We start from the raw sequence: 26,482 nt of genomic DNA on the forward strand, positions 1-26,482 counted from the left end.
TGCTTTAGCTTCAGATGAAGACAGCAATAGTCTGTACTACATGGATAGCACAAACCATGCCAGTGATGGGGACTAAAAGATTGGCCTTGAATAAGGAAAGCATGAGTAAGAGAGTATTTAGATAAGAGGGAATTTTTTCAGACCACCTGGGTGTGGTGAACTTCACATAAAGCAATGCCAAAAACACTTGCTTTTATCTATGAGAACTACTGGGAGACAGTGAGGCATGGAAAGACTGTAAAATGCAAGCTTCGTACCCCCCCAAAACCCCTTCAAAATGAGGACTGGGGTCAAAAGCCAGGAACTGCTGACAGTTAAATCCTCTCTCACCCACCCACCACCCAAAAAATGCCGGAACAAATAATCTCACCACTGGTAAGCAGTGGAGATGAGCAGGAGCCATATGGGCTTGTCAGGAACAGAATCTGGTCAGAGTAATCTAATTTTTCTCTATGACAGGGTAAGGGCATGGTGGAGAAGAGCCCCAGCTGCCATTTAAGGGGCTCTTAAGCATGATGCAGATGGGATGTTGTATAGGTACAAAACCCATCAGAGGTATCTAGGCTTCATGGTTGGAAAGGGTCTGTTGTGTGAAGTTTAGGGACATCTGTGCCAGATCTGGGGTTTTTTTTCAGCATTTCCATTAATGATCTGGATGACGGAGAAGAATGTGCACTTGCTAAATCTGCAGATTTGGATGTATCCAGTGACAAAGTTACTTGCCTAACAGGTCTTTCAAATAAACAGGTCTCTTCTAAAAAACACTTCACTGAGTTCCAGTACCAAGGAGATACAGCTAGGGAGGTACTGGGGACTTGTGAAAGAGAGGTCCTGGAGAAGGTCTGTGGGACACCTGCTGTATCTTTATGAGAGATGCCTGTTCTGTTTTTGCTGTGTTCTCATCTGCACTTGATATCAGTGTGGGGTAGAGGGGCACGGTGTTTGGCAAGGGTGTAGGGGAAGGACTAGCTGTGTAAAGAGTTCAGCTTCTTTGTCAAGGAGTAGAAGATGATTGTGGCACCACCTGGTGCAGGTTAACAGGGAGAAGAGTTGGACTCAGCTGTGAGTCAGGATCAGTAGAGGAAATTAAAGAGAAGCTCAGGCCCTTCATTTTTCCCTTAGGGGGAAGGGCTATTGCAGAGATGGGAGTGTGTGTGTTTGGCAGGAAGGCTGCTGGATGGAGGCACCAGCACAGAAAAGAGACTAACCACTGGAGTGACCTCAGCAGCAGTGGCACTCAGAGGCAAGGTAGAATTCAGGTTACAATGAATGGTCTTGTCTTGGATGTGTTAAGTGTACGTTTTTGATGTTTATGTTTGATTTTTGAGTGCACATTGCGGTTAGAGTTGTGCTTCCAGTGGCAGCTGTTTCAGTGCAGGGTGACTTGGCTCCCTCATTTTGGATTAGTGCACAGCAAAACACAATTTTGTTACAGTGAAGTTGGGCTGACTTCTGTGATGGCTTTCAGCATCTGTTCACCAATCAGCAGCAGCAGCAGCTCCCCCTGGAATAGGCTTTGGCAAAGACTGAGTTGTTCATATGCATTGCTTGTGAAGGAACTCTTACTGTGTCCTAGTAGGAATCCTTAGCAAAGAAGTTCCTTCCTCTCTGCATGCTAACAGCATTGGAGAAACCTGGTTTATGCCAGGCTTCCCTGTCCCATTAATCCAAGTAAGATAGTTTGCTGTGGTTATGTGGGTTTTGTTTGGTTGGTTTTGTTTGTTTGTTTTCTAAGAGAAAAGTAAAATTTCAGGGTTGTGCTTTCCCCTTGGAACATGTGCCAAATGAAGGGAAAGGAGGCTGCACTGGGTAGAGATGTCCTGCTCCCCTACTGCATGTGGAGCTTCCCTGAGCCTTTGGAGGAACCTGCTGCATCCTTCTGTATCGGCTGAAGCATCAGGTGCATGTACATCTCAGGAGAGCTAGCTCTGTTTTACAGCTTTCCCAACAGGAACTGCGCAGGAGCAGGCTAGCAAGGCAGGTGGCTGCAGCTGGCCTTTCCCCTGGGGAATGCTTTTTGGAGCAGGAGTGCCTGGAGGGGCTCCTCTACCCCGGACTGCCAGGACCCCAAAGGCACTGGCCCCATCCATCGTGGCAGGGAATCTGGCACAGAGAGAGGCTCAGCCTTCCTGCTGCAGTGGGTACACATGGACAGGGAGCAGGGAGGGGACTCGTTTTCCCTTTCATACTGTGCCAACAGGTCTTTGCTGTCCTGAGGAGCGAGGTGTTCAATTTGCAAGTGACGAACAGTGATGGCGCCTCCTAACGGCAAACCCCTGGTCTGACTTGGGCTGCCTCCTGCTGGCAATTCCAAGGATGGTCTTGCCCAGGCTGCTGGCGCTTGATTTCTGAGTCCTCGAACACAGGCTCGTGCTCTCAATAACCAGACAGGCAGAAGCCTTAAAGGAATTGTGCCAACTTTTATTTTATTATCTGTTTTTGAAATGGGATTTGGGGAAGGGAAAGAGATGTGTGAGGGGGAGCTGATTGTTGCAAAAGGGGATGCTTTGAATGTACACTTGAAAAGGTGTTCCCATCTGACTGGAAAAGACTGAAGCAGGAAAGCATGACGGCCAGGATGCTGCTTCGGTGGATGTGCTTGCTTTATGGGGTTTTTGGTTTTAAGGTCTACTTTATAGGTTATCTCATGTACAAAACAAAAAAGCATACTTTAATGTCTAGATATGTATTTGTATATATATAAGATATATATATACACACACATATTTTATATCCTTACAACTCCCCAATCCTAAAGGCTTCAAGTCTGAAGAGCTGTGCGTATATATGCATTATAAAGAGAGATGCCAATCTATTCAGACAAGGTTGTGTGATAAATAGGTAGGCAAGACATCTTTAACTGAAATCTCATATGCCTGCAGGGAGAAGGGCTCAGCCGAGCACCAAGCAGTGGCCCTGCATTGCCCTGTCCCTGGCTGTTCCCCGTAGGGCTGGTGTCCAGCTGCCTGTGCTCTTCCATGGATTTGGGGAGCTCTCACTGTAAGGGGGGAGATCAGAGGAGCAGATTGAAACACACTTGGTTCTGCTGCCCATGGGTCAAGCACCCCACATGTCAGGGCTCCTAGTTCCCCATGGGGCTTCCAGTAGATTGTTTTGGTTTCTTTACCACAAGGATGAAGGTTTGGTGGGCAAGAGAAGAAGGGGCTTGGGAGGGGAAAGACAGTCAAAATTCACCATACAATAGTTAGACAAATCTTCGTAGAGGTCCATCTGCCTGCTTGCCGCTTGCTCGCGCTCTCTTGCTCTCTCTTGCGTTCACTCTCGTTCTCTGCAAGACATACTCTGTTGTAGGGCTAAAGGTCTCCTTTTGTCAGGCTAAGGTCAAGTCCCTGGTTGTCGGAGGGCAGCCTTTCATACGGGCCTGTCCACGGCATATTGGCAAGGGCTCAGATTGGAAGCTGCCGTCTGCACCGCCGGGTAGGTGAAGTTAGCGTGCTGCTTGGCCTTCAGCCGCAGGCTGGCCAGGCTGGAGTTGCATGTGTCCCTGTACATGTAGGGGCTGGCTGTTGAGGCATAAGGACAGGCACTGGATGAGACAGCGGAGTTGAGGCTTGGGCTGTTCAAGTTGTTGATGTTTCCCAGATTGTTGAGGCTGGATGCCGGTACTCCAGTCACTGCAGAAGGGACCATGGATGAAGGCATGGTCATAGAGGCGATGGAGCTGGGTGGGGAGAACATGGGCTGGGAGGAGAGGGGACTGACATTCATTGAGTTGAAGAACGGGAAGCTCTTGGCTGAGAGTGGGCTTGTGGCAAGCCCTTTGGTGGCCCAGTTGTTGTAAGAATAGCTGGAATACATGTCGTCATAAGGCTGCATTAGTCCGTTGAACTGGGCTCCGAAGCTGTTCTTGCACAGTTCAGCCTGTTGGTTCCTCTCCCGTTTCCTCCACTTAGCTCTGCGATTTTTGAACCAGACCTATGAGAGAGGGAGAGAAGGGAAGGGATGGGAATTGCTCTGGACTGTCCCTGGAAGGAGCCTTGCCCTGGTCTCTTTGTCCAGGAAGGTGAGAGCTGTTGAAGGGTCAGGGATGCTTCCAGGGGGCTGGGAGGCCAAGCATCACAAACGGGTTGCAGTAAGATGTCTAGGCTGCAGGGTCATCTCCCAGCAAGAATCACCAGCTGGATCAAAACCCAACCACTGCCATTTTACAATATATAGAATAACCCACCTCATTCAACAAATGGATGCCCTTTACATGGGGAAAAGGTAGGACAATACTCGCTGTATTTCCAAATGACCACAGCCCAGCAGGAAGGGTTGGGATTGTGTGACTTGGAAGGAAAGTATCTGGGGGATGCAGTTTGAGAGCTGCTGAGTGGAGGAAACCACCTCTCTTTTGACTGCACCTCAGGACTGGGCTTCGGGTGGGGTGTTAGAAGTCTGCCATCTAACAGGAAAAATCTGTTAGTGTTGAAGGGACTCAAACAATATAACTTCCTAGGGCACGGAAGCTGCTGGAAGGCTATTCATGATGCTGCTAACTCATATTTCTAGTAGCAGAGAGAAGCTCTCATTCCAGCTGGAGCCCTGCCACACTATGCCTGTGACTGCACAGTGCTTTGGGAACCCCAGAGCGCGCCCTCCAGCAAGGGCAAGGCTGGGGGATGATGGCACTGAAAGAAAGGGGTCTGCTGGGTCAAGACAGCCAGCTGGTGGGGCTCTGTGTGGCAGAGCCTGGGCTTTGCATCTCCCTGTGTTATTTCAAGGTGGCACTGGCTGGGGAAGGAACCACCAGCACGGGGGTACGTGTGTGGCTGGATGTGCCCAATCTCAGGTGCAGAGCCTGGTGAGGTGTTTTCAAGACAGGGAAATCTTCTAGTGCCCCTAATTGCTTGGTGGCTTGTATCACAGCCGGCTTCTTCCCCACAAGCTCAGGCCTGGGAAGATGCAGGGGCTGCAGTCCTACCCGGACTCGTGCCTCCGTCAGGTTGGTCCAGACTGCAATCTCCTCCCTGGTGCTCATGTCTGGGTAACGGTTTCTCTGGAAAGTGGCTTCCAGCTCCTGGAGCTGCTGGCTGGTGAAGTGTGTCCTCTGCCTCCGCTGCTTCTTCTTGAGTGACCCGTCCTCAGGGTTGGAGTCGTCCGTCTGGTTTTGCTGGGACTTCTCGGTGTCTGTGCAAGAAACAGAAAGATGGGAGAGATAACTCAGGGGCTTGGATGCATTTGGAGAGCCTGTCCTTAGGGCAACCAGTACATCCTCAGTGAGGTCTCCCTCTGCTGCAGTCACCAGCAGCTCCAGCTGCACCCACAGGAGCGGTCAGATCTCACTCCCTTGCCCTTGTGAGCAGGCATCCACCCTGCACCAAAACAACAGCCCCTTGATGCAGCACGGCTTGCCCTTGTTTAACTGTTCCAATAGATGTCAGCTTCCAAGTGACTGGATTTCAATTTTCCAGGCTTCCAACCTCTGGTTGCAGTTAAGATGGGTGATATAGTGGCAGAACTTATCCAGGCCAGCCATTTCCTATTCTGCTTAAAACTCTCTGCCTAAGGTGCCCTTTATAAAAACTGAAAGGAAACTGCCACTTATGAGACAGTAAAAGATCCATTAGTGTTGTTGTGGACAAGTAATGGGAGAAGGCAAATTGACAATGACAGAAAGTTGAGGTTCTTAAATTAACTACACCTGAGAAGCACAAATTTTTATCCTTCCTACCTTCTTACTCCTCTGCCTTCTTACCTAGGGGCATGTATTTCTATATTTAAAAAGTAGGAAAAGGCCTTTCTTAGACCTTACAATGAAATACTCCAGCATCTCCCTGTTCTTCTGCCCCTTCCCTACTCCTCACTCAGAGATCCCTCTCCTAGAAGCAGCATCTTTTATTTTGTTGCCCCCTAAGTGAACATCTTGAAACTCTCCAGTATTCCCGCTGGTATCTAACTGAAAAGTGCAGCTCAGCCTCCTGCTGGGCATTAAGTCCAGGCCTTAAATCTAAGCTTTGGGTTGTCATGACTGGAGGTGGGCAGCTAGGCACTTCCCTGTGCCACAGCCCCTCCCGGGGCTGTTGGTGCCCTGCAAATGGGGGCAGAATGCAAATACAAATATTTTCCACCATCAAAAGAAAATGTCCCATTTGAGCATCTGGGCAATTTAAGGAGGACAACTATAGGGAGGAAAACTACAGCTCATGTTTAATTCTACTAAGAACCAAGACAAGTCACCATAGAAGAAAATTATTCTGGTGAAAATAAATAATTTCTGATGTTCACCTCCTCCTTCCTCTGCTCTAGAAGCAAGGTGAAGCAGTTCTAACTAAAAATCAGGTTTTCAGGAGGAAGGGCAGGTGTTCTTTTGCAGTTGGAAATACTCAGCTAAACTAAGTAGAAAGTGCTGCAAACAGTTGCCAAACTTTTCCATCTGGGAGAAGGACCTTTACAAATTCTGGTATTACTTTGTCGAGATTCAGATTAAAATAATTTTTGTTTGGTTGTATTTTTTTTTGTTTTCAGTGGAAGATAGCTTAAAAGTATTCAAAGTCTAGAAAAATCCTACTATGGAAAGTATCTTGTATAGCCCCTTAAAAAGCAGGGAGGCAAGAAAATAGTAACCTGGAATACAGCTGGGCGAGGGAAAAAAAAAGGCGAAAAGGCTTTCTGAAGTCAGATGGATGTGGTCTGGAAAAATATGCCCCATAAAGCTAAATGGAAAAGAGAGAAGCTGAAAGGCACCTGAGACAGAGAAAGGGCTCTGCTGCAGGGCAGTGCTGTACCCACCAGCAGATGCTCTAAAGGAGCCAGGGCCTGGGACCTGGTGCCACTACTCCGTTCCTGTGGCAGTGCGCTAATTCAGAAACCACTCCCTGCTGCTCCTGGGAAAACCGTTCTTGCACCTGCCTGCCTCTGGAGGGAGCAGTGCTGGAGCCATGGAGAGCATTTGCAGGAGAGATGCTCACTCTTCATGGAGGAAAGCCTGAGTGCAGTCAGAAAAGGTCTGTTTCTATGGGAATGCACTGCGTTGACCAAAACAATGCAGGATCCCCACGAGCTGCCTCCACTTCTGTGGCAGGTTTAATGTTATCAGCCAGCAGGAAAGCAACGGCAAGGAGAGCTAGCTGGCTATTGAGAACTGCTCTGAGAAGCTGGAGAAGCCTCTACCATGTGTTGGCTCACAGCAGCAGAGCACAAGCTGGTTGCGTTCAGTGAGAAGGTGCTGTCTCCTGTTCCCAGTGCCAGGACCAGCTCTTGTTTCCATCCAGGGTTTACCTGCATGAGAACTTTCCCCTTGGAAAGTTGCCAAGAAGCTATAGGACCTGAAATGTGGAATAGCAGGAGATGGCTGTGGTCTGACGGCAATCTCTGCGTTCCCATGAGCATCCTCATGTGGGGATCCTACGTTCAGCAGAACTCTTGGAATTGTGCTCTTAATGTGGATTTTATGTTGTTTTGCTTTTATAGTGGTTCTTCCAAGAGGATAAATCTGATTTCTCTAGCTCAGTGCTCTAAGCCACTGTTGGAAGAGGGAGATTCCTGCATTATCCATCTCTAAAACAGATTAAAAGGGGAATGATGCCACTGTGTCTGAGCTAGTTATTAGGAATGGCTCAGTATAGAAGAAGGGACAACATTTGGTTTGTTGTTCATCTGCTAAGTCTGGGTTAATTAAGAGCCTGATGCATACAGGGGATATGTTCCCACAGGAGCCCCTGACAAAAGCAGATTTCTGAAGGGGTTGCTGGCAAGCAGGAGGCTGTGCCCTGATCGGGAGCTTCTGCTCAGGACCACCCTGCTTCACACAGGAAGAAACTACACCAAAAGGGAAGGAGAATGGAGTGAAAATACCACTGGCTTATGGGCCAGCTGTAGCATCTGGGTGGAAGAGCTCACCAAGTATCTTGCTCTGGTATTTGTCTTCTCCATACCTTCTGGTGCAGAACTTTCCATGAATCTTGTAAAGTCCAAGGGGATGTGGGAATCCTGACTTGGAGCCTGGAAAAATCTCTGCAGCTACATGTTCCTCTTATTGTCCTCTCCGTTTCTGTACCTGCTACCTGTGGCTCTTCCTGAGCATTGCTAATAGGGACTGTCATCTCTGTTTCTGATGCTTCTCTAGGCAAGGGAAAAGTACCCTCTGTAAATGGTGCAGAGCTTGGGCATTGCAGTGGGGATCAAAACCGGGGCAATACGGGGAAACAAGGGACCCTCTGGGAAGGACAGACCCTGTAGGTGCTCTGAATCCATATTGAGGAGCAGAATTCAGGGAGATGCAGGGCAGTTCCTCACCACCTCCCTCTTCATCCTTGCTCTCCACCTGACCTTTGCTGCCTGATGAAACCTAACAGAAGGGGGTGTCACAATCCACTCCATGCCATCCCAGGAGATCTCTGAGAGCTGAGCTGGGACAAGAAGGTTTGCGCTCCCTTCCTCGGGATCTCATGTTCTGTGGATGAAGGAAGCGGAGCTGAGGAGGGAGGCAAGAAGTGCCAGAAGCATAGCCCTACCCCGTCTCGGGCAGCCCTCAGTGACACACTCTGCCTGGCACTGGAGATGTGTGGCTGCCATTGGCCTCTCTGATACGAATGCACAAGCTGCCAGCCTCTGCATGCAGGTAGCGCTGGCGAACACCCACCTCCCAGAACCATTTATATTTCTAGACCATTTAAGACAGTGGGGAGTGACGTAGCCAGGCACCCAGCATTTATTGTCAACCCAAAATAGGGTGTGGAATATATCTCGTGCACATTCGCCCACTCAATGAAACGACTGTGGTCATAGCTGGAATTAGCTGCTCATGCCTAATGGAAATAAAAGTCAGCTCCTAAATTGGCAGTTCTGCAGTGTGCCAGGGTGGGCTCGATCCGGAAGGCCACTTGAATGGAGATGACCGCTGTGCATCCAAAGCAGCTGACAAGGAGCCACTGAGCTTGGGGATGTGCCCAACTAAGGTACGCGTGCAGTGGGGAATTCGGTGGGTGGATTCTCTGACCATAGTTATCCCAGCATAACTCACTTCACAATACTTACTCTGGGGAATGTTAACCTGCGTCATTATGTTTATTAGCTTTTGCATGCGGGTGAGCCTGGAGGCTTTATACAGGGAGCAGCAGGCTGTCCTCAGCCCTCACCTGCCCTCGTGCTGGCACTGGCGGGGCAGCTTTGCATTGTCCTGCTGCATCCAGAGCAATGAGGGATGGAGCACTCACAGGACAGATGCAAAATCCAGGGGAAGCCATACCATTTGGTAGGTGATTTCTGAGCAATGTGAATGGTGATGTTTCTTCTTCAGGGCTTGATAAAGAATACAGGAGGTATGGGCTTTGTTCAGCCTTCAGGAATGGTCAGAGGGACCTTTTCAGGACAGAAGCAACCCGCTGCCCGTTGTGGAGCCTTGTGCCAAGGCACAGACAACCAGGCTTTTTCAATTAAAGCGGGGGCAAGACAGTATTTCTCTTCCTTCTTGTTGCCTGAACCTGGAAAGTTTAGCCCAAGGTTAACTTGTAGCATGGAAAGTTTCAAACTCAGAAATTTAAATAGGGTTTTTTTAAAAAATGGTAATTTATAACCAGGCATAGCCTTCCGTTCCTTGGTTAGGACTTCCCATGTTGCAGGGAGACCTCTCCTGCTCTGGGGACCTGGTTTATGTGAATACAACAAAATCTCAATTGGGCAGTGACCTTGCTTGCCTGACTCCTGCCTGCACCCTCTGTCAGCAGTGGCTTCCTGCAGCCTGGCAAGGCACCTCCTATCACCAGGACAGCGCTGTCATTGCGATACATGCCCCTATACCTTCCCCCTGCTCACTGGGATGGCCCAGCTGCCATGGCACTGTGCTGGCTCACGGTACAAGAAGTAGTTCAGTGTATTCCCAGGAGAACAGCAACCAGCTCTTGCAAGCAACTGGCCACCCAGATCCACCCGCAAGGACAGGTCAGGACCTCTCTGGCATCTTGAGCCTCACACTCACCGCTGTGGTCCTGTCCTTTGCAGCTGTGCTCGTGTTGAGGGGTCCCGGAGTCTGAGAGAGACAAGGCTGGGCTGCGAGCCTCTGTGTCCGCCAGCAGGTTGAAATCCATGAGGCAGGGATGGGTGGCAGAGGAGGAGAAATCTGAAAAAGCAGGAGGCACAGGGTGATTAGGGAGATGAATCTGCGTGTGACCTCTCCCCACCCTCTCTGGGAGGGACTTGCCAACCCTTGACGAAAGGTATAGGAAAAGCAAAGGATCCCTGTGTGATCCTTGGACCACTTTGAGTTTCCTGGCTGGAAAATGGACATGCCAGGCTTTCTGCTGAGCTTCCCTATAAATCAAAGATCATCTAGTGACACTTCTATTTGAAGCCTTCAGAGAAAGAGCCTCCAATTTATAGGTGACATTCAGACTGAAATAGCAACGCCAGGAGCATGCTGTGTAACGGAGATCTGAGGAAGTGGTTCTGGGCCAGCCAAGGGCTGTTAGCACCTTCTCCAGACATCCCGCCTCCCATCCTCCCTGCCCAGCTTCCCTCCTCTTGTTCCTTTGCTTCTCCACAAACTGGTCAAGCACAAATAAAGCCTAATGCAAGAAGGCAGTCCAGAGATAGTTAATGCAGACACGCACACATCACCAAAGAAACGCACTCCTGTGCGTGGCACTGATAGGAAGGTACATCTGCCTGCACAGCTACTGCCATGAGCAGAGATCCCAGGCAGTGCACATAGACTCCTTTTGGGCACACAAGGACCTCTGAATCCTGAATTAACACAGGAATCACATTACACACCCTTGGGTGCCTGGGGATGAGTGAGCCCAGCTGCAGCAGCAGCTCACTTCCAGCCCTAGGTCAACTGGGCTGAAGGCACCCTGTGTCCCCTCAAGTCCCTCTTCTGTGGCCATGGGTCACCTCCTCTGGCTGAAAGCATCCCAGCTGGGAAGCTGGTGGTGCTGCTCCCCACAACTTCAGGCACCACTGGGAGTCCTCAGCCACCTTTTTTTCCATGCTTATCTGTTGTGGAATCAATTATTCTCATCACACTCTTCTTTGGGGCCCCTGTGCCATTCACCTGTATTGCCTGGAGGAGCCTGGCTGTGAGCACTGCTCTGTGCTGGACCATGTTGAATGCCCATGGAGAGACAGCTGTGAAGCAGTAGGTGGTACAAGCCCAGCCACATCACCTTGGAAAGGTGAGCTGGCCCTGTGCTAGATCTTAAATCCGAGTTTCAGGTCTTGACCCTGCTGTACACAGTAAGATGCATTGTCACCAATGCAGGTGTAATGGCTTCTGCAAGTTGGACCACTTTGAGGGGACCACAGCAGCTCCTGAAACTCTGGTCACCTCAGCTAATATCTCACCTGCTCAGCTACAGAGCCTGTCACTCTACAACATAACAGCAGCTGATGCACTATGCTGGGATCTGGGATCCTCAGATTTAAGGGGGTTTGGACCAGGTGTTTGGGATTTCCAAACTGCAAGTGGAAGTCATTCGCGAGGACTGGATTGTAGCTGGTGAAGAATTGCTTGGCCCCTCAAATCCGTGCATGTCAGGGACAGAGTTTACTGAAGGCAGTATTTTGCCTGGACTGCACTAGTGTTTAGACATGTAAACAAGAGATTAATCACATAGCTGTTGCACCTCCTTTGGAGGTGGATGACAGTGACTAAGAATGTATTTTCAGAGCTGTCTAAAACCTCCTGTCAATGTGAGCAGAGTTGTCACTGGGGCCCTTGGCAAGGCTGACCCCCATACCTGAAGCATGCTTCCCAGGCCACAGCAAGAGGGCAGGGAGCCATTTCTAATGGTTGTTATCCACCTCGTTTCTGCAGCAGATCTCTCTCATGAAACTCCCAGCAGCTTTTCTTGCTCTCTAGTCCTCCTTCAGCTCTTCCCTTTGCTTAACCTCCATCCCAAACCTTTCCCAAGTGCTGATGAATCTGACTTGACACAAGCCTAAATCACCACTCTCCGAAGGCTGCATCTAACACAGGGACCTGGTGCTGGTTTCCCAGGGCTTCTCATCTCCTGCCAGAGAGAAGCAGTGGGGCTCAGTCTCTGCCATGAGGCTGGTTTCCATTTCCACCTCGCGGCGAGCCTGACCTTTGATGTCCGCAGGCCGCGTCAGCTCCTGGCAGCAGCAGGGCAGAGCCCTGTTGCTTTTTGCCGTGTGTACGTACACGAAGTGATGTGATAGGGGCTCTGTTTTCTTTAATACCTTTGCACAGAGTAGGGGGAGTCCATCTGCTGCTGATATTGCCATGGCTTTTAGCATTACTCTCGGAATTATGCAGAAACGCGCAGTGAATTAATTCCATGGATTAAGTCTTGATTAAGATGTGTGTCACTTTGCTGTCTCAGAATTTATTAAGAGCCCATCTTGAGGCGGCGGCAGATGGAATTTCTGCCCAATGTTTGTAGATGATAATTTCCCCTCTTCTACAGCCATTTGCATATGATTGCATCTGTCAAGCGCAATTTCCTCTCTTCTGGGGTTGACTCTGTACTGGACCAGATTTAAGGAGGAATTCAGACTCCTGCCTTGCTGTAACTGAAAGATGCTGTCCTCCTGTGCAGGGTCCTGTTTGCTTTGGGACTCTTTTTGCATATCTTGCGTTGCTTTCATCTGTGCAAACTAGATTGGAGATGGGAAAACCAGGGGGGAGTATTTTACAGCCGGTTCCATAGATTTAAATGGCAACACAAGGTACAAGGCTTAGGGCATTCCAGTCCTGGTATTGAAAATTCATACACCATCCTTTACTGCACCAGTGAGGTGGTTACTTGGTTGATCCAAACAACAGGGCACAACATAGCATGTTGGGCCTGCCTCAGAGATGCAGTTGGGACCTAGATTAAAACTGGTTTTAAAGTGTGGTCCATATTCAAATTGAAACTGGGACTTGAGGCTCAGAAAAAGTTTTTGAACTGAATTTAAAACTAGGATGATTTCAGAGAGGAGATTTTGTATGTATATATGTAATTACATACCTATTGCATGTGCCCTATGTGATGGCATCAAGGAAGGCTGCCTCAGCTTGCTGTGAGCAGGTCACAGAGAAGCAAAGGGAGACCGGGATCTGCTCTGGTTATGAGAGACTGCAGGAAAAGTCTGCAATGGGGGACAGCATATGAGCTCTGTACCAACGCATTTACCCAAAGGCAACCCCATGCCACTAACACAAAAGGTTGTAGGTATTATTCTAGATTATACAGCCCTTTCTGGTTTAATTAAAGGAGCTTTCTTCCACACTGACTAGATCTTCCTACAGCCAGAGACATTAAAAAAGTCAACGCTAAACCTTCATGGCATTTCTACTAAGTTGTTTTCCTTTTCTCAGGGAGTTACTGAAATTGGCACCTCAAAAACATCTTTAGACAAAATCAAATTTATCATCTCCATCTGATTCTTCCATCTCACTTTTAATATAAAGGAATGGTTTCTTTAGGGACAGCTCCTGTACTAGCAACATGCAGCCAGGCTTCCTCAGAGGTTTCAGTTTTGTAAAACTACCAAGCCTGCCCTGGCACCTGTAACTCCTTTCATGGATGTATGTAACTGCTCCCAAGATAAAGGTTCCCGAATCTGTAACAAACATGCCTTTTTTTCCAATCATCACCTGTGTGCATCCTGTTCCTGGCTCCTGTGTGCTGGCGGCCGCCTCTGCAGGTCCCTCCAGCCAGCTGGGAGCTGCTGTCCCTGCCCCACGGGCATGGTGGAGGGCAGGAGGAACAGAGCAGCTCTGGCTTTAGGTTTTTACTCCTTTCAAGTTTACTCCATTTTGATTTCTGCATTAGTGCCAGGCTGCCCAAGCCAGGGCCATTGGGGCAGGAGGCCGAGGGCACTTCTACACCAGAAGGGCAACCCTGTTTATCCAAAAAGAGCAAGCAAGGATCCCTGTGACCTCTCTCCTGGTTCTCGGTAACACGCTGCTCCATCACCCAAGAGCAAAGATGCCTTTGCTTGTTTTTTTTGGAGGGGTGGGAAGGAAACATAAAGGCTGACTGGGAGCCAAGTAAGGCTAATTATAGTGGTGTCTTTTGTGATGTGGATAAGCCCACTGAGAGCTGCCTTCAGATTGACAAGTACATGCTGCTCAGCTCCCTGCGCTACCATAAGGGAGCAGGCTACCTGCTGAACCTGCTTTGGCAGGTTGATCTGGAGGAGAAAAGCTGTCTCTTGGGTTGTTTTGATGTTATTTGGCTTCCCGTGGACATGCAGGAGTGCTTCAAAAGGGACCTGATACTTGCGGTCCCTAGGCAGCAGCACACAGACTGCTGGTGACCCACAGGTAGGAGGGATGCCTGGCCAGGCTGCCTCCGGCAGATCCAGGTCCTGAGAGCTTCCCCCACCGCCTGTGCCTCCAGCTAAGGCCGGTAACTGCAGCTTCTGCTTGGGATTGCTGATCTCCAGAAAGGGTTCAGGGTTATCCCTCAGGCTGAAAGGTGCTCTGCAGTCAGCTGAGGGGGAGGGCGTCTTTCTTCCATCCCCTGAGGTGAAGGTATGATGTTACACTAGATGTCTGAGGGTCTGAGCTGTCTCTTCCTGCTCCATCAATCCCAAAAGTCAAGCTCCTGGGAGTAACTAGATTCCCGATGGAGTTTAGCTGATTGCTTCACTCCTCTCATGCTCATGTTCTTTGTGTGCTGCCTTACTTTTAGCAGAGATAAGCATTTGGGACTCTGTTTAACTGTACGTTTTCAGGAAGATAGTCTGCCTCTGTACTTTCGTCCCCAGGAGGGGCTGAGGAACCGTGGAGCAGCCCCTGCCTCTTCCTCTGTGCCATGTCAAAGGGGAAGAGGCTGAGGCTGTGCCTGTCCTCACCTGGAAGAGTATTTTATTCTCTGGATCCATACATTTGTTCAGAGGACGGTGCCATTGGAGTGCCTGCAGGCTGGGATTTCAAGTGCCACAGCCTGCACAGCACACGAATTGCATGACAACCCGAGTGCCAGACTCTCTTTGCCAGCTGACAGGAGTGCTGCCTGTGAGGGGCTCCTTCCCTGAGGCTAGAAAGCAAAAACGGTGGGATGCAAAACAAGAGTTAATCTTCACTTCCTCAAGACTATAGAAATACAACTATGGGGAGACCAGGGTCACTCACTGCTAAACATTTCAGCCTAGTTTTAAGTCTCTAATCTTAATGGAATTGCAGCAGGAACCAAGAGCGAGCATTAATCACTGGAAGATAAACAGCAGCAGCCAACTGGTGACCCAGAGAGCAGAGCCATTACGGGACAGGAGAGCGAGCTGCCTGCCTCCCAAACTTCAGGCTGTGCATAGGCCAGGCTGGCTGAGCAGCGCTTTCAGGCGCACACTCAGAAATGGATCATCGACCTACAACGGGGACTGAGTCAGAAGTTATAATAAACTTTATTTCTTGATTTAGTCCTTGCAGTTGGGCACTAACCCCTGAGCTCAGGCACTGAGTGGTTTCATAGCAGTCTGTGCCGCTTTAAAGCCTGGAACACAGTTTGGGGTTTTTTTCCTCCCATCAGTAGGATTTTCCAAAGCTTCCTGAGGTGCTTCATATCTTATTGCTGTCAGAGCAATTTGTTGTTCCAAATTGCCCCATCGCTGGGCTGGCCAATACTGCCCTGTGGGCTGAGAAAGCATCACTGGCAGCTCATGGTGCTGTGCTAACTGCAGTAGCCCCTCCTGGCTCTTGCTGCCAGGCTGCCTGCCTGCAAGCGGGAGCACGGGCTGGCTTTCTGAGGAGGGTGTCCTGGCTGTTTCCACTCTCTTCTCTTTTTGTGCATGGTTCCACAGAAAAGTTCCCAACAACACGAAGTGGGGAGAAGGTGGGGAAGATAAGGTGCTGTCGCCGACTTGGCTTGTGATGTAGTTAAAACTACTTGGCTGTTCTGAGACTCCATCCTTCATCTCAGAAATGATGTTAATGAGCCTGTCTGAGCTGGTAGAGGCAATGGAGCAAAATTCCATTAAGTGTTTCCAGATCCCCAGATAAGAGGTGCTAGGGAAATGCACAGCCTTGCTGGACACTGCCTAATGTGTTCCCCGGGGGGCTGGCAGCAGCCTGCAAGGTGAGACCAAGCCAGTTGCTTCCTCTGCTTCGATGCGAGCCTCAGCTGCAGAGGAGGGTGACAGCTGAAACATCTGCTCTGAGCAGCAGAGGGTTAATATATCCCCCGTATTCTGGAGGATTATCACAATGGAAATGTCCCAAGGATTGACAGCTCCATACCCATGTCCGCAGCAAAAAAAGCCCACAATGGAATGTGTCCCGTTCGCTTATTTGATGGGCTGCTCCGTGCCCCCGCGCCGGGGAAGCGCCCTGCAGTAACCGTGCCGTGTACATAAAGCATCGTCCTCCCCAGCGGGTGCATCTGCGGCTCCTGGACTCATCTGGTACAGACTCCACTGAGCTAAACCATGGGGGTCTGCAGAGACAGGGCAACATACTTGGGCTTGGCTTAAATTAAAAGATCTGTGGTCCTATCTTTAGACCCCAATGCTGCCCTTAGCCTACCTGGTTGTTTTTTGAAATGGTGCCCAAAATTTGGAAATGAAGAGCTAAATCTAACACAGAAAGTCCTGCCAGACTTTCTGCAATGTTGGTTTTTCTCCTGAACTAAATGTTCATGCTTCTTGCACTCATGTAAGCATTGCATGGAGGTCTCACCATGTCTGTCTGGGTTTCTGGTATCCCTTGAAGGGTTTCTGGTATTCCTTGAATGCCCTGCCTCGGTGAGGCTTTCGGCACCTCGGCTCCATCAGCCAGGACTGGGATTGTGACAGGCTATGCAGTTATACTAATAAAGCCGTGCTTTGTTACGGCTTATTTTGTTTGTTAGGCATCTGGAACAAAACAAACCAGCAAAGGCTCAGTTTTGTCTGAATGAATTGTGATCACACAAAGTTGCTGGCATGGTGAGACTCGGCAGCACAGGAGTGCTGGGAATGTGTGCACAGGGAAAGAAGAGTCCTTCAGAGAAATTAATCCCTTTGTTTCAGGGACCAAGAAAATAGACTTATTTCAGTAAGAAACTTGGTCTGGGAGAATCTCACAACCAAAACAAAGGACCCACTAAAGAGGAGCACTGGCATTGGCCTGGACGTACCAACCCTGCTCGTCCCTGCCTGCCCTTGCCCATTCCCACAGCCTTGGCAGGCTGGCTTCACAGCACCTCCTGCCAGCCCTGCAGGATCTGCCAGTGTCTCCACAGGGGGAAAACAGCTGCACAGCCACCTCATACGAGGGACCGTGATCTTCCCTTGCACCCGTGAACTGAGCAGAAGCAGAGCTGGGAGCAAGACGAGACACTTGCAAACCAGGATCCCAGGGAGGAGTGTGAGGCAGAGGCACCCTGCCTGCACCCTGCCTGCAGCTTGGGTGCTGGGCACGCGCTGCTCACGCAGCAGCAAAGGGCAGCAAGGGCTGGCATCAGCAGATCGGTATGCGTTGCTGTATTTATTTGGGCGATTATATGAATTTGACTAATTATTCCAGCAGTCAAAGGAAACCGGCCCAATTCCTGTGGGGGCTGCACTTGCAGCAGCACGGTGGGGTCATTTCTGTATCTTTGTGGCTGTAATGTTGGCCCATTTTATGGAGGTTTGAGATAGCGAGATCAAGGACTGAAGCTGTGTGACTCCAGCCACTGTCGGGAGTTTTGTATGCAGATGGAGGGCAGCGGATGACTCAGACGTTACTGAAGATGTAAATGATTCTCACAATTAGTAAACAAGCTCAAGAAAGCCCCTAATCAAGTGGGTGATGCACAGGGCTGAAGGTCAGGAAGGATCCCGCCATGCCGTCGGCATGTCACACCCTTACGGACGGCTGACCTTGGGGCACTGTAGAACTGTCCGTGTCCACCATCCGTCAGCACTTCTGCTAGAAATCCTTTCTGAGGAAGTTTGACTTGACCATAAACATTTGTTCTGTGACAAAACTTGGCAAAACTGGTGGCTAAAAAGCAGCTTTTTTTTTTTTTTTTTGTGGGGGGTGTGGTGCTGGATCATTGTTTTGAAACAACCTGGCAAAGCACAGAGGGCCACAGGACTGCAAAGGGAAAAGCAGTGACTGCTAAGGGTGCTGTGACAGCCCCACCAGCCACCATGGCCAACGAGCGGCTTTGCTGGTTAAGGCAAAGAGAGCCCAGAAGCAGCTGGCTCACTCCGAGGGATGTGTTGTCTCACAGCATAAACCTGCAGTGCTGGAGAGAGACGATGTCTGCCGTGCCTGGCTGTAAGGTTTCCTGATGATTTGTCTTTCTTTTTTTTTTCACCCCAAACAATTTATATTTAATATTTTTTTAAGCTCTCTGGCAGAAAAATCCTTGCAGGAATAAGGCTGCCGTGAATAAAACAAGAGGACGATCGCAGCCCACAGTATCCCTTCTTTTTCCCTCGGGATACTGCGGCTTGTAGGGCCGGGGCAGGGGGAGGGCTGCTCCGGGAAGGATGCGGGAGCTCACTGCCCGCCACTCTGCCTTTATGGACCTTGCAACATGCCCTGAAGGTCAGCCTGTTTACTCAGACATTGTTTGAAGGGGACTGAGGGTGGCAATTAGCTCTCTCTGCTACAAACACTGCAGGGGCTGATCCTGCAGCGTTTTGCAAGCAGCCTGCGCTGGCAGGATCGGGCCCACGGATCGCCTAGTTATCGTGCTGCTTTCCCGCGGCAAATGGTTAAATTGTGTGTATCGGGGGAAAAGAGGAGAAACGGCGGGTGGGTGAGCAGGGAGGGCTGGCAGCCCACCGTGCCCACAGCCTCTCGGCCAGGTGCCCCACTCGGGGCTGTGGCTAAACCACCCAGCGTCCCTAAATTTGGGAGCACAACAGACATCACAAGCAGCAAAACAAGAGGTTTAAATTTCAGGATCCTGAAATGCACTGTGCTGCCTGAGTACAAAGTCTGTCTCTTCTCCCCCCCGCGCCCAAATCCTTAGTTTTTCCATCTGCTGGAGGCTGCATCCCATGCAGAGCCTTGGGAGGTAAGCAGTTTGGGTGGGTAGGAAAGCAAACTGCGGAGTCCTCATTACTCATCCAGCCGGGCCCTCGGGCAATCCCATCAAAGCCGCTCAGAGAGAAAAGGGCCGGGGCAGAGGGAAGTGAGCTGTCTCCAAACGCTGCCGCTTAGGTCACACCACCAACCTTGCACCGCCCGGCCGGCTGCCCGCTGCGGGGACGGGGACCTGACCCCCAGAAATGCCTCTGCCCCCGCCAGCCTCCCCAAACCCCACCGGCAGCCCCGGGCAGCGGCAACAGCCTCCCCCGGCTCCCAGCGCGGCCTGGGACTAGCGGCACGGCTAAGATCAAGCACTGGGGTCTTTTAAACATCATTATTGAAATCCACCCGACACAAACTAAGCTGCAAAACCCTTTTAACTGGGATACAATAGTACGTGTTGTTCATCAATTTGGAATTTCTCCCTTGTTAGGTATGGATCTATACCCAAACTGACCTTCATGGCTCAATTAATTTAGCTTCAAGATTTAGATTTTATTTTTTAAATCATCCTGATACATCCAGTCCTCTAGAAAGTCTTATTTTATTTTGGAGGGAAACTTCTTCCATAAATTTACTTTAAAAAATAAGCTTGCAATAAACGCATTAGAAAAATAAAACAAACCAAAAACCAACTTGTAGAACTGGAAGTTGGGATATTATTGCACCAAAAATAAAACTGATGGAACAAAAAGAGAATTTCATGTGGTTTTCATTGTCAAGTCTAAGCTCAGAAACAAACAGGAAATAAAAATCGCTAAAACAAAAGAGGTTTCTTTTAAAGTGTGTTCAAATCTAAGCAGGGAGCTGCTTTATTTCTGAGGGATTCTCCATTTATTTGTTTTTCAGAAGGAGGAGTAAATAAAAATGTCCACACACAGACAGGTCAACTTGATTTATAGTTAAACCCTCATGCTTCTCATTGGTCATTTATAATAAGCATTTATTAAAAATTAGATTTGCATAAATGGCAGCATTGGAAGGGGGAGAAATGAGACTGGGCAATGATGGAAAGAAGAGGTAGAGAGACAAAAGTAACTGAACTCTCCAGTCATTAATTTCATCTTTGTACTTTTTCAGTTTCTGCAGGCAGCTCTGCAGGCATCGAGCCTTCCAGCCCCTGCCATCCCACCAAAGCTCCCCAAGTAGCAAATAAATGCGTTTATTTAATAAGAGTTGTCTGCAGGATCAGGGCTATGTAAAACAGAGCAGCATACATGCTATATACTGCAGTGTTTCTTAGGCTGTCAGGTTTGGGATTGTGGAACTTGTTTGATAAGAGTTTTACTAACAGGTGTCTCAGTTGCAGTAGCTCTGATGGTGATTTGAAGGGGTTAACATAATCCAAGCAGGACCCAGCTCCCCACATCAACTGAGATCCCCAGCAGCTATAGACCCGTTAATGCATCTTGGAACACTTTGAACAGTTTAAAAATCAGGACAAAATTAATAGCAGCTTCTGCAAATTCGGCTCTGGTTTCCCTCCTCTTTTGCACTAGTTAACAGGGTGTAAATGTTTATTTTCTGGTGGAGCTGTGGTTTGGGAGATAGCAAAGAGCATCAGATTGAGGGTCAAGGAACAGAGGTTGTATTTCTGGCTCAGGTTAGATTAGATAATTCTGCCAGAGCTCAGTTTCTCCTTTGCACGACAGCAATATTTTCCTTTGGTTAAAGCATCCACAGATCTACCTATGGAAAGGCTAAGTAGCTCCTGAGGAAAGACATCATAAGGTGCATCTCTTCAGAAATGAGGGCTCTGAGCTTGAACTTGTACTCTGCAAATCGGCAGGAAATTTCCTGTTCAGTGTGCAGAGGACTGGCCCTGTTCCTGAATCTGCTGGGCACACTCTGACACTGGTGGGCAGGAAAGAAGGGGACACCCCTCACTCACTCTCTGTCTCTCTTTAAAGCCTAATAATAACAGAAACATTTCTCTGCTTCTGATCTCCTAGCTCCTTCCCGAGAGCGACTTTTAAAATTTCTTTGTTGCTGAAAACCATGACTAGCCCTCCTGCAGGAATTTGCAGCTCTGGGCAGGCTGCTGTACTTGTCCTCCTCTAGGGTCAGAGACATGAGGATTTCAAGCAAATCATTTTCCACAGAAGCGAACCCCTCTGCGCTGGGTCCAGCCCCAGTCCCCTGTGCTGCCAAGCCTCCAGGAATAGCCCATGGACTCCCTTAAATGCCCCAAGGAAGCCCAGAGCTAATAACCAGCTTCATTCAATTCCCAGTCACATTATTATCCAATCTGCCAGAGGCATTAATATTCAGAGGTGAGGCGGGAGGAGGGCAGGGGTGCTGGCGAGGGGGAGCAGCACACAAAGGGGAGGCAGGGAAGTGCGGCACAACAGGCTGGCCTCAGAAATCCTCTTTCTCCAACCGTCTGAAACCCCAGCTTGCTTCAGCTGGGTGTTGACAAGAGAGGGTTTTTCCTACAGCCTCAGCACTAACTTGGATGCCAGTTGGTGGAGGCTGTCTGCCTGCCAACAGCAAATGCCTGGGCTTGGCACAGCTTGATGCCCTCAGCCCCAGCGGCCCACAGCAAGAGGGAGAGCTTTGCCCCCTCTGCCATCAGGCCCTAAGTAAATAGCAATCTCCCATTTTCAAACAGCCAGATAATCACTGAGCCCGCTCAGAGATGCCGCAGCTTCATTTCTGACCCTCCCCCTCACCCCCTTCATGGCCCCATGGTCTCATCCCACTGCCTTGCCTCTGCAGGGCACACAGTGTGAAACCACCGGTTCTCCCCATCTGGGACTTTGTTCCCAGTCCGGGTACCTCCCCTGTCCCCAGAGCTGGGGTGCATGTGCCAGGTCACGAGACAGACCTCATGTCCCTAGCTCATCTCATCTTCCTTTTGGAGCAGCCTTCTAGATCAGGTTTCTGGCTTTTTTCATTTTGGCAGACTCCAAAGGCAGCCTCACCTCTCAGTCTCAAGGTTTTGGGTAGCATCTGAGAGAGAGAGATGCCACTCTTTTTTTGCTAACTCCCTGCAGGGTACATTAACTGACCCTTTTGCAATTCAGTCATAATTTTCACATCTATTAATTGCCTGAATTAAGTCCTTGTAGAAACATAATAGATATTAAGTGAGGCTTGCAATGGTTTATCTCCCAGAGAAAGATACTGGTTTTCAAACCAGTGCCTTGGACAGCAAACAACTCAGTTGCAGGGATATAGGCGGGCTTTCATAAGGGGAAGCCTGGGCTGCAGGTCTGAGGCGACTCAAGCAAACCCAGTAAGAGCAGGAAAAAACACTGCCCTCACCCAGACCCCTCTCCAGGCTATTGGGAAAAGACATCTCCCCGTGAGGTCTCCTTGTAAGGCGTACTGGGCATGGTGAGATGGTTTTCTAATGAAAATCAAACCCTGCTTTCCTTCTGCAGACATTTGTGGAGACTGAAAGCAGCTACCATGCTCTGCTGGTCCCTCAAGAACCAGCAGGCAGCTCTTTGTCCCTCACAGCAAGGCACCGTGAAAGCCTGTGCAAACACCCATCTTTCTGGCTCACCAACAGGCCAAGGGGCTGGGAGGGAATGCAGGGAGCCAGGGACACCCTGATCCCATCACCAAAACCGTGGTCCCCTCCCTGCTTCTGGAAGGTGGGACAGGAACAGGGGTGACACTCCTGAAAGGCACCTTCCCAAACTGTTACTTTTAGTATCTCTGGAAACTGCAGAAGAAATGAAGCCACTTCATTCTTAGCATCCTACAGGCCATGGGCCAGGCATGGAGGACCCACTTGTCTGGGGGATGCGTTCAGCACTAGTTTCCACTTAAAGTGGATCCATCAGGTGGGAAGCAGCCTCCCACTGAGACGAAGGAACACGAAAGCATGTGAGGGACTGGTTTTAATTCCTGCACCACCAGCTCAAAGCATCAGCCAGGTGCAGCGGCTGTAGGTCACAGCCGGGACCTGCTGGGCCCCTGCATCAGCGTGCCCCTCAGTGGCTGTCCGTGCGGAGCCGAGCCCTACATCTCATAGCCCGCCGGGCCGGGTGGGAAAGGTGTGTGAGCCTTGGGACCTCCGGCCGGGGTACTACTGCTCCGGGCTGCCCAGCTCCGGCGGGGCGGGAGGGCTGCACTGACCTCCGCCAGCGCCTCCGCCAGGCCCCGGCGCTGCTGGGGGTGCAGAGCCGGCCCCCTCCCAGCCCGTTCCCCCAGCTGTCCAGCCGCGGAGGCGCCGGCAGAGGGGCCGACAGGTGTGCCCTGCTCGGCGGCATCGGGCTCGCCGCCCCCCTGGGGCCGCTCCAGCAGCTGCGGCGGAGCGCGGGCGTCGACCCCCGCCCCGGCTGCCCTCCCTCGCCAGAGCCGCAGCGAAGCCGCCCTTCTCCCCTGCTCCGAGGAGGAGGTCGGGGAGAAGGACGAGGGGGCTACCGCGCTGGTGGGCTAGCCCGTCGCCCGGAGCGGCACTCGTTGAGCGGGAAATAGCCGGGAGAGCGGCCGGTACCGCGTTCCGTCGGGCGCCCGCTGCGGTCGGTCGGGCTTCCTGGGCACCCGGCGGGACGGAAAAGTGCCGGTTTGCACCGTGGCCCCGGCGCCGAAGAGGCGGCGGAGCCCGTGCGAGCGGCCGGAGCTCCGAGCACCGGCTCTGCCCGCAGCCTCCCGGCGCCGGGCGGCCCTGCTCCGCCGGGGCGGCTCGGCGTTCCCCCCGCTCCTTCACCCGCAGCCCAACCAGGTCTATTATTCCCGGTCGGGTCCCGGGAGCCCCGGCCACGAAGGCGCAGCAGCCAGCGGCGTCTCGGGGCAGGTTCGCTCCGTCCGCGGGGGCCGGCTCGCTCTCTCCCCGGCGCTGCAGGGAGGTCGGCTCTGCTGTAAACAGGAGCCAGCCCGTTACATAAATATCATTTATCCAACTGTCCAAAAGCCGTCGGGCTGCCTTCCTTTTCCCTGGCGACGTCTCCCCGCCTCTGCTCCCCGCGCCCTTCTCCCCCGGACCCTGCAGACAGCTGAGCCGCAGCCCGCAACGCCGTTATTTACAGCGAGCCCCGGCTAATTTAAACAGCCCCTGCCCCGCTCGTCCGAGTGGAAAATGACTAAGTTTAGCAACAGCGAGAGGCTCCGGCAGCGCCTGCCGGGAGGGGCCCGTGGCGGCCCCGAGGGGATGTCCGGCGTTGCGGTACCCGGCGGCGGCGAGCAGAGGCCGCCAGGCCATGCAAGGGCAGAGCGGGGTAGGCGCCGCGCCCCGTCGCCAGGCAGGCAGCGACGCCGGCAGCGCCGGGGGACAGCTCCGCCGCACACAGCCTCGGGACCCCTCCTGGACTGCTGGACAGGGCCCGATCCGCCTGCTCTCCCCCTCCTCGGCCTGCTGCCCCTTGCCCCGCAGGAGGCGACGGGTCGCGGGCCCCGGGCAGGAGCGGGGCTGGCCCCGTGCTGCCGCGCAGCGCGCGCCGAGCCGTCCCGCCGGGGATGCTCTTACCCCGCGCCAGAAGGGCTGCGGCGGGCCGGCGCCGCACGGCCGGGCTGGCGCCGAGGGGCTCACAGGGAAAGAAGGAGAAAATCCTGCCCGGGGGGCTGGGAAAGGAGAGGCACTTACAGCGGCTCCAGAGGCGGGCTCGGCTGGGCGGCCTTAATCCTGCGAGAGGGGCGAAGCTGGCCCCCGGCCCGCGGCTCGGGCTGCTCTGCCGCTGTCAGAAAGTAAATTCCGCCCGGCTCCCCGGGCACTCTGCGCCTCGCTGCCGGCCCGCGGCTCACGGGGAGGGCGGAGGGCGCCGGCCGACTGCCTCCCATTCACCCTGGCCATTCACTTTATGGCGGGCGGCCGGCGCCCCCCGCCAGCTGCACCGGGCGCCCCGCTCCCGCCCGCCCCATTCCAGCTGCGCGTCCGCCGCCCGCCCGCCCCGTCCAGCGCTGCCCGCCCCGGCTCCGCCCCGCGCTCCCACCGCCCAATCGCCGCGTGTCTCACTTGCATCCCGCCGCACCCCAGCTCCCGGATTCGCCGAGGAGGGCGCTAGGCCCCGCCCCCGCGGCGCTCGTCCCGCCCCCGTCCCGCCGCACCGTGGCCGCCGGCTCGGCCGCGCTGGGGCATCTCCGGGGTGCGGGGCTCTGCCAGGTCTGAGGGCACATAGTGGTGTCCATGTATATGTATATGTACTCTTACGTATTGCTGTTGTGGCTGCCGTTACCTGCGTGCGTTGTTCCGTGCTTGGTGATCTGGTGCCCTGCAGCCCGTGCTGGGCATCCCCCCCGCTCAGTACCGTCGCGGCGAGCCTGTTCGGCTTCACAGTTAGAGCCACCAACCAAGCAGAGGTTTCCGGGGGAACCAAGTCCTTAGTCGGCTGCTGGAAGTGTTCCACTGCACGATGGAGCAGCACTTGCAGGGGACGCTAATTATAGGCTAATTACTGCGCGCACTGTTCCGGCTCTTGGCCGTACCGAGAACCGCTTCTCTGGCAATACCGTGCCCGCTTCTCCCGGGACACGGGGGCTCCGGCTGCGCGGTAACACCGCGCTCCCGCCCACAAATGGCTCTCTGGGAACCCAAATGCTGCTTGTAGTTCAGGCTGTAGCCCGGCTGCTGCCGAAGTGCATGGCAAAATCCCGGTGCAGCGGTGCAGCGTCCAATCCCGCCCTGAAATGTCCCCAAATGCTCGCCCCCGCTACAGCAAGCCTTGGACGTGTTTGCAAACACATTTCACTCCCAGCAGACACGTCCCCTCTCTCCCAGTGCTCACGGGGAGAGGTTTGCAGAAGTCGGGCTCAGCCTCTCCGTCCTGCCCTGGGAGCCCCGGGGACAGGTTTACCCTTGTAAGGCTCTTACGGAGCTGGGTGCATGATTCTACGGTCTGATTTTCTTGGGGTCATTTCCATGTCAACCCACTCTCCGATTTATGATACCAAAGGTCACCCTCAAGCTCTTCCACTGACATGTTTTAGAGATTAGGAAATAATGTTGTGAGAGTAGGAGTGAATTTTAACCCTATGTGATTTATGAGCCATATTTAGGGAGCCTGCTAAATGCATAATGTGGCATATAGATATGTATGGGAAGACAAATGCACATGAAGAAGCACAGGATGAAAAGAGAGGTTAAGTAGACCCAGGCATTACGGATTACAGTTCAAAAACATGCACAAACACGTTAATTCAGTAGAAACGTGGAGAATTTAAAAGGAGTCACAATGTTGACATGCTCATGAGAAATCACTGTGTGTTGTTTTTTTTTTTTAATGGTATTAATCTGAGGCTTGTGTTTGCCTTACTGTTTTTTTTTGCCTGCCAAAAATGACAGCAAGCTAGACCACATATTTTTCCAGCCCAGATTTTAACCCATCCCAGTATATGCTTGTCTCTGTCAAGAGAAGCAGATACAGTGCTTTCCAGTGGGCAGTCTGTCCCTATCACCATATGCCACAGGGAAGCTATAAACACTACTCAAGGTCTGCAGCAATGAAGGGACCATATTTTGAACTGACTCCTTATCCTTCCAAACCTTTTACCATCAGTAGCCCACAGCAAATATGGTTAGTGCTTACGCTTTCAAGTAATAATTAAACAAAGGTATTTCTAGCTATTTCCGTTAGGGAACTGTAAATACAAATGGGCACTATGTCACAAGCTTGCCCCCTGTGGAGTGCAGTG

At 51.6% G+C, this 26,482-nt stretch overlaps 1 protein-coding gene across 1 annotated transcript; it reads right to left on the reverse strand.

Moving 5' to 3' along the window:
- Positions 1-2,437: 2,437 nt before the first annotated feature.
- On the reverse strand, positions 2,438-24,656 carry PITX3 (paired like homeodomain 3). Its single transcript, XM_082053793.1, has 4 exons — positions 24,438-24,656; positions 9,923-10,063; positions 4,928-5,133; positions 2,438-3,936 (listed from the first exon to the last, which is right to left on the reverse strand). The coding sequence occupies exons 2-4, from the start codon at positions 10,029-10,031 to the stop codon at positions 3,373-3,375; spliced, it is 879 nt and encodes a 292-aa protein (XP_081909919.1). The 5' UTR covers positions 10,032-10,063; positions 24,438-24,656; the 3' UTR covers positions 2,438-3,372.
- Between the last annotated feature and the right edge of the window lie 1,826 nt (positions 24,657-26,482).

This window comes from Streptopelia decaocto, assembly GCF_964273445.1.
Source record: "Streptopelia decaocto genome assembly, chromosome: 5".
Lineage (NCBI taxonomy): Eukaryota > Metazoa > Chordata > Aves > Columbiformes > Columbidae > Streptopelia > Streptopelia decaocto.